Source organism: Polistes fuscatus, unplaced genomic scaffold (genome assembly GCF_010416935.1).
Source record: "Polistes fuscatus isolate 324 unplaced genomic scaffold, CU_Pfus_HIC Scaffold7, whole genome shotgun sequence".
NCBI lineage: Eukaryota > Metazoa > Arthropoda > Insecta > Hymenoptera > Vespidae > Polistes > Polistes fuscatus.
In genome coordinates, this window is record NW_025113151.1 from 3,796,786 (window position 1) to 3,811,112 (window position 14,327).

General features: G+C 31.7%; 1 protein-coding gene across 1 annotated transcript in view; it reads right to left on the reverse strand.

Annotated features, from left to right (window-relative positions):
* Positions 1-6,696: 6,696 nt before the first annotated feature.
* LOC122524044 (RB1-inducible coiled-coil protein 1) overlaps positions 6,697-14,327 on the reverse strand; it is a 66,671-nt gene continuing 59,040 nt past the window's right edge. Inside the window, 9 exon segments of the mRNA XM_043646089.1 lie at positions 6,697-7,231; positions 7,417-8,028; positions 8,119-8,418; positions 8,482-9,222; positions 10,056-10,317; positions 10,319-10,744; positions 10,835-11,052; positions 11,127-12,069; positions 12,941-13,229. Of these exon segments, the coding sequence (XP_043502024.1) occupies positions 7,118-7,231; positions 7,417-8,028; positions 8,119-8,418; positions 8,482-9,222; positions 10,056-10,317; positions 10,319-10,744; positions 10,835-11,052; positions 11,127-12,069; positions 12,941-13,229 (3,905 nt within the window). The 3' untranslated portion in view covers positions 6,697-7,117.

Below are 14,327 nucleotides of genomic sequence, written 5' to 3' on the forward strand. Positions count from 1 at the left end.
TTAAGAAAAGTTTAGGAAAGGATTTAAATGGAGGAATGATGAGTTCCTGCACGAAAGTACACTCAAGTCCTCTATAACTTTGAAAAAAGTCACATAGTTTATTTGTAATTGTGTTTATTCGTAACTGATACTCTCACGATCACAATTGTATGTATATTATATAATATTATTGTATTACCTATGGGTTACACTTTCTCGATTACATACGCAATATCTTTTTTTCATCATCTTTCTTTCTTTCTTTCTTTCTTTCTCTTTCTTTCTTTCTTTCTTCTTCTTCTTCTTATAATTTGTTTTGTTCTTTTAAATCTCTATAATTCTCGATAATTAGCAAAACGTAAAAAAAGAGGATGCACGAACGAAACGGGTGCGAATTAGTCTACGCAAACAACGCACGTCAACCAACGAGAGAGGATACCCCATACGAATATTAAACCAATCATATATTTACTTGTATTTCATAGTTTTATCGATGAAAAAGTTCTACAACAAAATTTATCCAAGGAGGTAGATTTAAAAAATAATTAAATAGAAAAGTCAGGTACGAAACAGGTGTGCCTGTTTCATTTACGATTCTTCAATGACAATAAAGATAACGGACAAAAATAAATAAATATATTTTTATTCTCTCGTTGATACGTTTTCTCGTTATGCTAATTGTGTTCGCGTATCATCATCATCATAATAATCATCATCATTGCAAATTTCTTTTTGTTATTTAAAATTTTGTAAATTGCCACAGCTCAGATCTAAATTAATTTACGTTCCATAAAAATTTTTTTTACGAAATTATGATCTATTGTCAAAAACAAACAAACGACAAATTAGTAACCTAATAGATTTATTCTTACTCTGTCTCTCATCGAGTTCGTATCCCTTATTCTGTTTAGAGTTCCTTTCTCGTGGTTTTTCTTTCAAAGAATTTTAAGAGAAAAGAAAAAGAGAGAGAGAGAGAGAGGGAAAGAAAGAGAGAGAAAAAAAGAAACAGAGTAAGAGAGAAAGAGAGAGGAGGGGAGGGGGAGTTAATTAAAAATAGAAACAAAGAAGAAAGAAATAATCGTACACTAATCGAATAATATTCATAACACATGACGTCACAAACAAACACACATAATATTATATATTTATCTCTACACACTTTTGTTGGGTATCTAATCGTAAGTAAAAAAACGAAAAAACAAAAATTCAAACATTACTAGTCGTAGGATCGCTAAAAATAAAGAAAAAGTAAGAGCGAGGCTCGCTCTTCTCCTTATTTTTTAATTTATTTTATTTTATTTTATTTTTTCCTCGAACTTTACATCCGTCGGATTAAAAAAAATCGAGATTGCATCGCTTTTTTTTGTGTTTTTCTTTATTATTATTATTTATTTATTTATTTACTTATTTATTTATTTTTTCGTTTAGAATTCACACTTCTCGTTTTGTCGTAATTTTTTTTTCTTTGGAATATAAATATATCTATATTGTTTTGGTGCGTTTTATTTCTTTTTTATGTGTGTGTCTGTGCTTTTTTACTTTTCTCAATGTCGTTTACAAAATATTTCTGAAAACTGTGACTCCGAGACATACTTCGCACCCATCCACGTAATAACTTAATTTTCTTAACTTGGTTTTTTTTGTAAATAACTTATTTTACTTTTTTTTTTATATAGGTTGGAAAGAAGATTCACAAAACTTTTTCCTCCGTGTATGTTATATATATTTTTTTCCCATTTTATTACGAGAGTGTATCGTATATTTAACGACAGGGACAATATAATATTATTCTGATTTTATTATCGTCTCTCGTATTTCCCCCCACCCCCCAACCCTCCTCTTTATTTTTTATTTTTAATTATCTTTTTTTTTTCGTTTTAATTTTATCCTCGTTTAAATGGTCCACAACGTTGAATAATGATCGCGCTCGTAACACGTTTATTTTATTTTATTTTATTGTATTTATTTTTTATTTATTTTTTTCTTGCTGCTTAATTAAACTCGATAGATCGGCCATTTTTGATCAGGCACAAGAGTCATTGTCTCTCTCTCGACAATTTAGGAAATAATTCTACCTTTTTTTTATTTTCCTTTGTTTTTTTCTTCTCTTCTCTTTTCTTATCGGTAAAGTAATACTCGTGCATTTACGTGTTTGTTACGGGCACGTTACTACGATATTCAAAATTTGATTAACATGACTTTAATTAAAGTAATCATCATTTTCTCGACGAGTTCGCGATCAAAAATTTATCAAAAAAATTAATGGTAGCAGAATTACGAACGTTGGAATTGAAGTAAAGAAAATAATAATAATAATAATAGTAATAATAATAATAATAATAATAATAGAAAGAAGGAGAAAATAAAAATACAAAAGCGTGCTATCAAACGTTCGTAATTCTCCTCGCAATGAAAATATCGATGTATCTTCGAAAAGCAAGCAAACAAACAAACAAACAAACAAAAACATCATTTGTTTTTCCCATTCATTCGTAACTAAAACTTTCCAATTTGTCGTTTAAAATTAAACAAAAAGAAAATAAATAAATAAAAAAAAAGAAAAATCGAAGTGGGGTCGAAATTTCTTTTCGAAGAAAAAAAGAAAGAAAGAGAGAAAGAAAGAACAAAAAAAAATAATAATGTCTAGTAATAAATAAATAACATCGAAAAAAGAGATTACGTTATTATCCAATAAGATTCATTCTCTTCGACATCGCTTTTTTTCAACAATTTTTTCACAAAGTGGTTGTTGTAGAGCATTAAAAATGATGATTATTTTTAAAAATCAATTTATTCGTTCCACGATGGAAACGCAAAGCGCAACGACGAGTGACCGTCAACGACGCTGCGATGAAACGTTTTCCAAAGTGTGTGTGCGTGTGTGTGTATGTGTGTATGTATGTAATATGTGTGTGTGCTTGCAACGAAAGTTTCGCACAGTGCTATAATTGATCTAACGATGATTTCGTAATAATAGAGGTTAAATACGTCTTCAAATAAATATTGTGGACCAGCAAATGAAACCAACAAGAAAACCAAACAAACAAATGGCCTTGATGATCAATACATATTTAATTGCAATCGTCGAAGTGCAATCCTCTTATGAAATAAACATATCTCTTACGAGTTACAAATAATATAATCAACAGAATACAATGAATCCTATAGTTTGACATATACTGTTTCGATGAGATCCATTTAAAAGAACGCAATAAGAAGATTAGCAGACATTGAAACGAAAACTAACGGAACAATGAAATATCTGCTCTTCGATCATCATCATCTCATCACAGCATCATCATGCATCATCATATCATCATCAGCATCATCATTATCATCATCATCATCAGCTCATCATCATTATCATTATCATCATCATCATCATCATCATTCTCTCCGTCCCACCACTATTTTCCCTCTTTATTCAATTAATTCGTAATTAAGCTTATCATCGTTAGATGTATATCATTGACATCTAAACGGATCTAAGCTAAATTAGCACAGATCTCCTCCTTCAAGCCTTAAAATATGATCTAGCCTTTTGAATAAACCTTAGCCCGTATATATAGCAGCGAGTTAGATTCTTTCGGAAAGTTAATATATTATGTAAACATAGATGAGGAGAGACGGTGTATGATAACGTGCGTGTCTGCGTATTTTCTACTTGTTGGAGAGGGAGAAGAGCGGGTTCTCTGTTGTTAAATATAAATATTATATTTGATTATTATTAGTTATTATTATGATTATTATTATTAATATTATTATTATTATTATATTATTATTATATTATTATTATTATTAGTTTATATTAAAAGCCGAGCGAACGGTTGTCCTTTTTCTTTCTTTCTTTCTTTCTATTAATTTTCTTTCCTTTTTATAATTTTTTTGCATTTTTTAACAGATCGAAAAAATAGGGCTAAAGGAACCCGTAAATCGCGTGCACGTGAATCGACTATAATTTATAATATATTCTCGTGCAACATCGATAGTATAATTAATGATAGATTGTTTCCTTTTTTTTTTTTAAATAAAAGCAAAAAAATATATATAACAAAGCCTCGTTGTCGAATATCCATCAGTTATGACGAGATTATAAGAGAGGAAAAATATTATTTTATTTAATAACGATTCGTTGAAGAGACTAAGAGTGACGGAGATAGATATATATAATATAATAGAAAATGTGATAGATAATGAAAGAAGAGAGTGAAAGAAGAGAGAAATATAGGTCATCCATTGCTCCTCAACGAAATTCATACTAAATTCCTGCTATGCTATTCCATTTATTTAAGAATAAGCATTACTCATGCGCGAGCACGAATATGTTTGTTTGTTTGTTTTTTATTTATTTATTTATTTAATTATTATTTTATTTATTTCTTCTTGACGAGTCGAGAGAGTGATTATGGAGCTATCATCATCATCATCATCATCATCATCAATGCGCTAAAAATCGAAGTGGGCGAATCGTTTTCCTCGATTTCAAATTCGAGCCTACGACTTTAGAATGAAACACGTTTGCTTCGATTTAAGAAAAAAAAAATGATTCTGCGCTTATGTTTATATCTCTACATATGCGAAGAACACCTCCCTCTCATCGATGCGTTCGAATGCGTTTATTGGTTCTTTCCTCTTTCACAAAAAAAAAAGAAAAAAAGAAAAATTGTATCTTTCTTCGCGTTTCGTCTCGTTTCGTTTTTCTTCCCTCTCTCTTTTTCTTTTTTTCTTTTCTTTTAAATCTAATTGTAAGGAAAAAACAACGCACTCGAACGATCAATTATGTTATTCTATTTTATTTTATTGTTTTTTTTTTTCTTTATTTCTGACAATTGGAATCAACGTTTAATTAATTAATAATAAGAATAAGTAAGTAGAAGTGAAAATATTTTGAGAAACTAACGATCACAGCTACAGCAACGATACTACCAAGAATATCATCTTTTTTTAAATGTGTACACGGATAAACAAATATTATAATCGACGGCAGGTAAGTAACGATAGGATAATTATAATTAATAAAAAAAAAATACACATATATACGTGTGTGTATATATATATATACGAGTTGCCAAGTGAAATTCCGGTTCTTTATCCTCTACGAGACTTAAATTTCATTTTGCAATTATCTTCTATCTTTTTAATTATTAATATTATTATTATTATTATTATTATATTATTATTATTATTTTTATTATTATTATTATTATATTATTATTATTATATTATTTTATTATATTATTATTATTATTATTATTATTATTATTATTATTATTATTATTATTATTATTATTATTATTATCATTATCATTATCTTTAACATTATCATATAAGGTAAATGACCTCGATCGCATGGACACCGATCAGATTAATAGAAAAAAATATACGCGAATATGTGTATGTGTTTGTGTATATATATATATATAGATATATATCTATATTTATTTAAAACATTCTTTCTATTACGCACAATAGTTTTGTTTCTTTTTGTTTTTTCTTCCTAGTATTTTTTGGTTCCTTTTTTTCCCTCCTTTTTTTTTTCGTTCCATTTTTTTTTGCTTTCGTTATCAGAAAAATCCAGAAAAAAGTTGCAAAAACCTCTCGCGCGTTTTTTAAGATAAATTATCTTCTTCCTCGAGTTTTCTTTTCTATCTTTTTTTTGTTCTCTTTTAGATAAACCTAAGATTATACGATTGTGAGACATAGTCGACGATATAATAATAAAGTTTCATAATTAGTAATTCTTTTCTTCTGTTCAAAAGAAGCAATAGTAAATTTCTCGCGATGAAAAATTCGCGAAACAGGCCGGTTATCGAAAGAGGTCGGGGGAATAATAAAAAAAAAAAAAAAATAAAAGAACGACTAATAGGTCATCCTATACGTAAAGAGTTACGAAAATCTTTATGAAGAAAAGATTACGAAATTGCATGGTATGTAATACATTTACGACAGGATTATTTTTGTTTACAAAATTTTTCTTTACTGTTGTCTCTTAGGACCTACTACGATGTTTTCGTATGCAAATATTGCACGCTTCGTACAATGATATATGTATATGTATATATACATGAATAGATGTATATATGCATACGTACATACATACATACACGCATACATTATTATACATATATTATTATAAATATAAATATACATTTATATATAATATATATATATATAATATGTATATATTTTCTATATGTATATATATGAATATGTGCATATATATATATATATATATATGTAATGCGATAATGTATATAATATAAACTATATATACAAAATGTCTTCTTTGTAAAACTTACAACTAAGCTTTTCCCATAGTGCAAAGATACTTTAATCGTTCGAATGCGGAAGTTTCAAAGCGAAATTACCGAACACTAATACAACTCTCGCTTTTTCCCTTATATCCGCATCGGTATTTGTTTCATTTTTGTTGTTGTATTTCTTGTTTTTTTTTTTTTGGTTTTTGTTTTTTTTTTTACTAAAGTTTTAAGCTCTAATTTAACTTTTCTTCCTATATCGTCAAATTACAGAAGATCGTTATCGATGACATTCATATAATATGCTATCTTCTTCTTCTTCTTCTTCTTTTGCTATTTATTATGTTTACGAAGATAATAAAGAAATGAAGAAAATCAAGAAGAAGACGAACAAACAAACAAATTAAACAAGAAAATAATTCATTACGGGACTGTTTAGGGGCAGAGAAAAATATTTAAATGTTGTGACATTTCATAGCTAATTCATCATCCACCACAGCATTTAGCAATTATGTTTCACTTATTTAAAAATTATTTATATCACAGTGAAACTCCAATGCGCGGGAGCGCGCATCCACATTCATATTGTAATAATTATTTTTTTTTTCTTTTTTTTTCTCTTCCTTTTTTTTATTATTATCACATTCACTTATTCTTGCATGTGTAGTTTATATATATGTTCGCAAACGATGAGGATATATCCTTGAGACTCTGGTAAATTTAAATCTTGATTTGAGTTTTCGCGGACATAGTTGAAGAGTTTATTATCTTGCTTTCCTTCTTCTACTCATTAAACATGTAACGCACCACATCTGGTTGTACTGTATCCATAACCACAGTGTTGTTAAAAACTGAGGACCAAAGGATGCGTTAAATTGAAATTATTCTGTATTGCCTTTCGACATCTGAGATTTAGTTTTCTCAACATCTTCCACTAGCCTTACACGCACTTGGTAGAACTTAGTGCCTTGGGATACACGGTAACGATTGGTTGACTAAAATAAAAAAAATATTCTATTAATAAATAATTTATAAAAGATAACGAATTTTTTTCCACAGTTTTTAATCTATTTTCTAAACTATTAAAATTGTCATTTTTTATCTTAGAATAGATAAATTTCAAATAAATGCATTTTAATTGTTAAACGAATCATGAAATCTTATACAAAAATTTGTTTACCTTTCTTGCTACGCAGTATTCCTTATTGATAACTTCAGCGAAGGTTTCGAATATTTTCGGAGTTCTAATAAGTCCAAGAGATTCTAGGCAATCTGAATTTACAAAATAAAGAGTTGAGGATTCCTGAAGCAACGCATAACTCCAATGAATCGGATCCCAAACAACAACAACCGTGTCACCGGGATTACACGTAGTTACTGTAATACGTCCCTGTTGAATAGCAAAATCTCTTCTACTGCGTGCCTTAACTAATTCGATCTCCAAGCGAACCTTATCGGCTTCCAATGCTTCGATTTTAGCATCCGAGACTACTTTACTCTCTCTTATCATTTTTAATTCTGCGGACAATCTCTTATTGTCATTTTCAAGAATCTCGAGTCTTCTTGATAAACGAGAATGTTCATCGTCAGCTTCCAAACGTACTTTTTTCGATTCCGATGCTTCAGCTTCATCCTTATCACTTTCCAAACTTTTCATAGCTTCTCCTAAATTACTTTGACTCATATCCAAACAATCTTCATCGAATTCCTTTCGTGATGTTGAATCCATTAAAAGAACTACCTTCTCTTTTTGATCACGACTTTTCTTATCGGCTTCTACTAAATTTTCTACCTATTTTTGGATGAAATAATATCGATTAATTTATTAAGTACTGATTTTAATCTAAAATAATAGAATCGATTTAGGATCTTTATTTATTACCTTTTCATTGAGCACATGCCTAGATACATTTTTAGATTTGGCTAATTGTTTAATTGTACGTTTCTGCCATTCATATTCGTCTGACAAATTTGTAAACCTTTGCCTTAGTAACTCGTGCTCTCTTTCCCTTCCTTCTATCATTTGTCTGGCCATTAAAAGTTCGTGATCTAATTTAGCCTCACAATCGGCACGTTCTTTTTCAATCGCATTACGGATTGCCGCTGTCTTTTCTAATTTCATTTCTTCCTTTGCTTTTGCTAATATAGCTTCGTGATTAACAAGTTCGATAAAATCAGGCCGCTGAAAAATAATAACGATAAAACATGACCAAATGGATGATACTTATATAACTAATGAAATTACCTCTATCTTTTCCAAACTGGAATCACTAGGACTCCTTTCCATAGTATTACCCGCAGTTAATTTTAAACGAGTTCTAATAGAATCTAATTCCGTTTTATACTCCAATTCCAATTTTTCCGTAGCTTCCTTCACCATTCTGTGTTGTTCCACACGAGCAGAGGTCAAACTATCTTCGAGTTCTTTTATACGTTTCTGACATTGATTTAAGGAATTGGTAAGAGAAGCTATTTTTACATACTTCTCATCATTTACCTTTTCAACAGCTGTTTCCTTGTCGATACGAGCCTGTTCCAAAGTCTCATCCATTTGTTGATGATACCGTGATTGCAAGTTCCTCAAATCAGTTTGTTCGGTATCCAATTTTTGACGCATTGTACTAATCAAACGTTCGTGTTCAGCTAACTCGGTTTCCTTCTCCAAGAGTTTCCTTTTTACAATACATATCTCTTCGTCTCGGCTTTGCATTATTTTTTTCATGTCACCCATTTCAAGCTCGTGGTTAACGTTTAGTTCTCGCTCGCGTTCTTGCAAACGACGATCGCATTCATTCGAGTACAATGTTAAAGCTTCGCGAATACGTTCGGTCAATTCAGTAAGACCACTGTTATCAAAATCTGATCGATTTCGTAAAACTGTTAACTCTTCTCGAACGGAAGTTAAAGCTTCGTTTACGACAACTTTCATACTTCTCAAAATCGAACGCAATCTTTCCACTTCTTCGCGTGCGTTCCCAAGACTTTCCTGAAATAATTGATTTCATGGAAAATCCGATCTATATTTTAGCACAAATTTATATTACTTTCCCACATAAAGAATCCATAATACCCAATTAAATAAATAAATATATATATATATATATGTAATTATTTTAAAATAAACGTAAGAGTTCTCTATTAATTCGTTAGTCAAGGATAGGATTTGTCTTTGAGGAAAATGTCTAATGTCATGATGTGTGAAAATTTATTTGGTTTCACTGATAGAATTGTTATTATAACAAATGTCGTTTATATGAAAAGCAACCGTATTTTTGATCTCTGAATATATATATGTATATGTATATGTATATGTTTATGTATATGTATATATGTATGTATATGTATATATATATATATATATATATATATATACATATATATATATATGTGTGTGTGTATATATATTCAGTGTTTTGAACAAGGTAAGGAGTTAGGACACGAGAGTGCGACGGCAGCTATCCTGAAAAATTGAAAAGATACACGTACCAACGCACAGATATCCGACCATTACTATTTCTTCAAGATACATACATGACACAGACAGACAGACATACATACACATTCATCGATTAAAAGCAAATTCAAATTTCAATAAAACACAGAAATTATAACAATGATTGAATTACAAATACATAACATTATTGTATCTATATGATTAATGAAAAAATATAGCATGAGAAAAAGAAAAACAATGTAGCACGATATAATTTTATCGCGTAATAACCCAGATGAGTGCAAATTCAATTTTTCTAGGAGGGTAATGAAACGTTTACGGCTACGACTACAAGGTCTTTTTGCGAGCTGTAAGTCGTCCCGTACCTGAAGAAAGGAAACGACAGCCTGGTGCCCGTCGCCGGGAGGTTCGCTGAGGCTGCTCGGCAAAGAATCATCCATGTAAAACTCGGTACCCATGAAGTCGGTAGCACCAACCCCGATGGAAGGGCTGCTATCCCCGCTACCAGAGAGCTGATATGACTGTAGTTGCTGTTGCTGGCCGTCGCACACAACTGGTGCCCGAGTGAGAGAATCAGGTAGCACCAAGGAAGGGCTGGAGGATTGGCCGTCGACTAAGGTAGGAGGAGGAATTAGATGCCTCGATCTTGTCAGAGGATACGGACGGAGTTATTTGGCGATGCTTTGGGTACCCGTATGTTGCAGCAGCAGCAGCAGCACTTTGCAACTGACTGGAAGAAGATTCACCATTTTCCGCGCACTCGGTGAGAGGACTTAGCTGAGTGGGTCGTTCGCTGACGGTAAGACTAGGAAAATGGAAGGAACTAGGTTCGTTCGATGTATAAAATCGACTTGTTATATCTGCGATCTTCGTGTTTAATGGTGAGACGTTAGTCGAGCTTGAGGAAGCGGGGGACACGCTTCGCGAGGCACCAACCTCCAATTGTTTCTGCTTTTTCTGTTGGGTACCATCGAAGGAACTAGGTTTAGAATCTGCCGCGCCTTGACCTATTTTCTCGAACTCTTCCGTATCCGTTTCCGACTCAAATCCACCCCTGAAATAGTGAAAATATATTCATAACCTTGCAACCTAAGTCTTGACTCGAAACAGATATTAAAGTATATTGCACGTGTTATATATTTACCTGTCACTCAGCGCAGGTGCTCTAATACGGTCTTGCTCTTTAGAAGAATCTTCTACGCGCGTCGACATAATTTTTTTCTCTTGGTTTCCTTCCGTGCTTGCTTCGGTCAAATTTTTTGATAAAAAGAATTGCGTTATACTGTTTAAATCTGGCATAGATATACTAAGCGCTAAACCAGGCAATTGTGATCTTAACGACTCCATATCGCTCGCAGTTAACTGAAACGATGTTAACCATAGTAACATTGTCTTATATTTTTCTGCTATAAAAACAAATTCTATACGAACGTTACCTTTGGTAATCCGTTGTCAAAAACCGAGGGTGCTTCAGTTGCAAAGGGCGGTGGCGTGTCATCTAAACCAGGAAATAGCGTGTTCAAGAAATGACCTTCGAATTTATTTTGGAACTCGCGCCTACGAGCCATTTCTTCTGTATGTGCGGTCAACAACTGGCAAGCAAGATTACTGGCCCATACAAGAAAGGATTGGGAAAAGGTTCGCCTTCTGACAACCTCGGCGACAGCATTCATATACATTTGAGGTGCTAAGTGAATTTGTTGTAATACTTCGAGATGACGTCTTAAACGTTTCAGACTTTCGTGATACATCACAAGTTTGCTATCAACCTCCATCATTTTATTCTCCACGTACATAACCCATTTTAAACGTACATGGATATTACCGGACAATTCTTCTTTTGCTTTGGTACACCTGCGCCTAATGTCACGTAATTGATTATGATTACTAAGCATAACTGCTAGTTGATTTCTATGCGATGTGCAGAGATCGGGTAATACGCTTGCATCACCGATATGACTCGCGCGTTTTTCATTTTGAAGAAATCCTTGAGCGAGCTCGCTTTGATCAACCACAAATTTCCTCGATTGTGCCAGGAGGTTTTCCAAAGCAAAAAGCCTCTCGCCAAGACCTTTTATTTCTTTCATATCTGTTTTGTTCGAATTCGTAATAGCTGTAGTTACGTCAGCCTTTAATAACGCCATCGCCTTTTCATCGAACTGTTCTAAGCCCCGACTACATTGCTCTGCCACTTGTTCCAAACTACTCTGATTGTCCTTCGCTGAGATCCATCGAAGTAGACTCAAAACTTCCTCATTCTTCTCTGACTGCTGCTCCGAGTTATCTTCTTGATCATCCGGACTCAAAAGACCTTCCGCGTGAGCTCTTAACGCAGGTAATATTGGAATTTTTGCCAAAGTTTCCAAATCCTGCTGGAAGCTATATCAACATTCAAAGTTTTTATTTTCAAAATAATATCCTTGTTAAATTCGCGTACATTATTATTATTATTATTATTATTATTATTACTACTACTACTACTACTACTACTACTACTACTACTATTATTATTATTATTATTATTATTATTATTATTATTATTATTATTATTATTACTATTATTATTAGATGGTGTTAGGGGCTCAAAAACTCATTGCTACAAATATCTGCTACAAATATCAAATCTCATCAATGTTTCCATCCCTGAACAAGATTCAATTCGCGACCCTTTTACCTCGTTTCCATTTTTTTCGGAAAAACAAATAACTAGACAAAAATGTTTTGCAAAAATATTGTGGATTTAATCCAAAACCCTAAAGCAATCTTTAGGCGAGTCTTAACACTCTTGGGTACTTTACTTTATTTTCGAATATCTTAAATTTGTTCTTATCTTGTAACATCAAGTGATTATGCTTCGTTGTCATAAAGGATTACAGGTGAAATAATATTTCTGTAAATAGTAATTTTTAAACGTTTAGACAACACACGCCTACCGTGTAGTTTAATAACCGAAAATAAAATTATGCATTCCCTAAATTAATTCCTTTTTTAAAGCTTTTCCTTATTTCATTAGTTTGATTTAGAATCGATTCAAATTGCTTAGAATTGTTGATTCGCCCAAAAATTTAATCACGAATGATTATGTGTCAATTATTATGAAATATTCTAGATCAGTGAGCATATATTTAGTTTTTGTTCAACGCATATTTGCAACTTATTTGTTCTTTCGTTTTATCTAATAGAGTTTTAGTGTTAATAATTAGTGTTTCTATCAACATATATTAGCATTTTAAATTATAAGTTAACTCACTTCTTCAGAAGCTGCATTTGTTGTTGCCTCTCGGCAAGGTAAACATCGAAGCTTTGTTGCAATAGTTCGGTTCTTGTTTGAAACATCTTTATAATATCCTCAAGATTGGCAACAACCGCAAACCAACCCTGTTGCTGGAGATGTTGATCGTGAACCAGTTTCTCACAAATTCTCGTTTGTTCGCGTGCCAGTGCGCAACATTGTTGAGCAAGTTGAGCACGTGCAACAAGAGTTTGATAAGTAGCTGGCATTTCCATAGATAATTCGATTTGATGCTGAAGATCGACATCTAAAACAAAAAAAAATCACAATTATATTATTATTACATAAGAATTTAAGATGTGTCAATTGTATATATAAGTATGTTAAGTTTTATACAAATTATCGAATTATTTGTTATACTCGGGACGATTGTAACATTACATGAAGCTGATAGTATAATATAGAACATGCGTAGCTTTAAAAAACTCGCATATTTGTTCATTTAAGTTGTGATAATAATTAGAGCCAAGTAAAATATTTCAGACAAATATAAGAGAGATTTTGTTGAGTGCATTTTTTATTTAATACTCCTTAAGTGAATTTATTTGTTCATCTTCGGTTGTTGGAATTTCGTTGTTTGATATTAAAAATTCGTTCGTACCATTATTTGAGTAAAATTGTTACAATCGTGAAATTACCCCTAAATTTACCCTAATTTTGAACCTAATACTCAAGATACGAACAGATTAAATTCATGATGTACTACATATTTCAATGAAAATTTTAAATACAGCAAAGAAAGAACATTATGATAACTCTTCTTTTTTTCATAATTTCATAATTATAAAATTAAAAAATAAAAAAGAATCGTTAGAAAAAGCGTTACTACTGAAGAGGAAATGAAGGAGAAGAAGAAAAAGAAGAAGAAGAAGGAGAAGAAGAAGAAGAAAAAGAAGAAGAAGAAGAAGAAGAAGTAGCTATGTATAATTGTTTGAGACTCGAACGTAATGGACGTAATCTTGGCACGCGAGGAAAATTCAAGGTCACTAGCATGCCTCAAGTTGTTTCAGTGCTCTTACGTCACAGATGATCGTGGATCTCAAGATCAAGAAAGGAATTATGTTATCGAGCCTCTCATCGTCTTCTTCTTCTTCTTCTTTTTCTTCGTATCGTGATAATTACACCGGAATTGCAACAAACAAAAAATATATGACAAACATAACGAGAAGACAAGGGACAGACAGACGAGGAAGGGTGTTGCGTTGTAAAAGGAAACATAAACATCAAACTTATCTGACTTGTCTGATGTAATCAAGTATGTCATAGTTTTAACACAAAAGTATACTTTTTATACAACAATATCAACCATTTGGTTAATATCAACTTATACGAGATTATGTATATT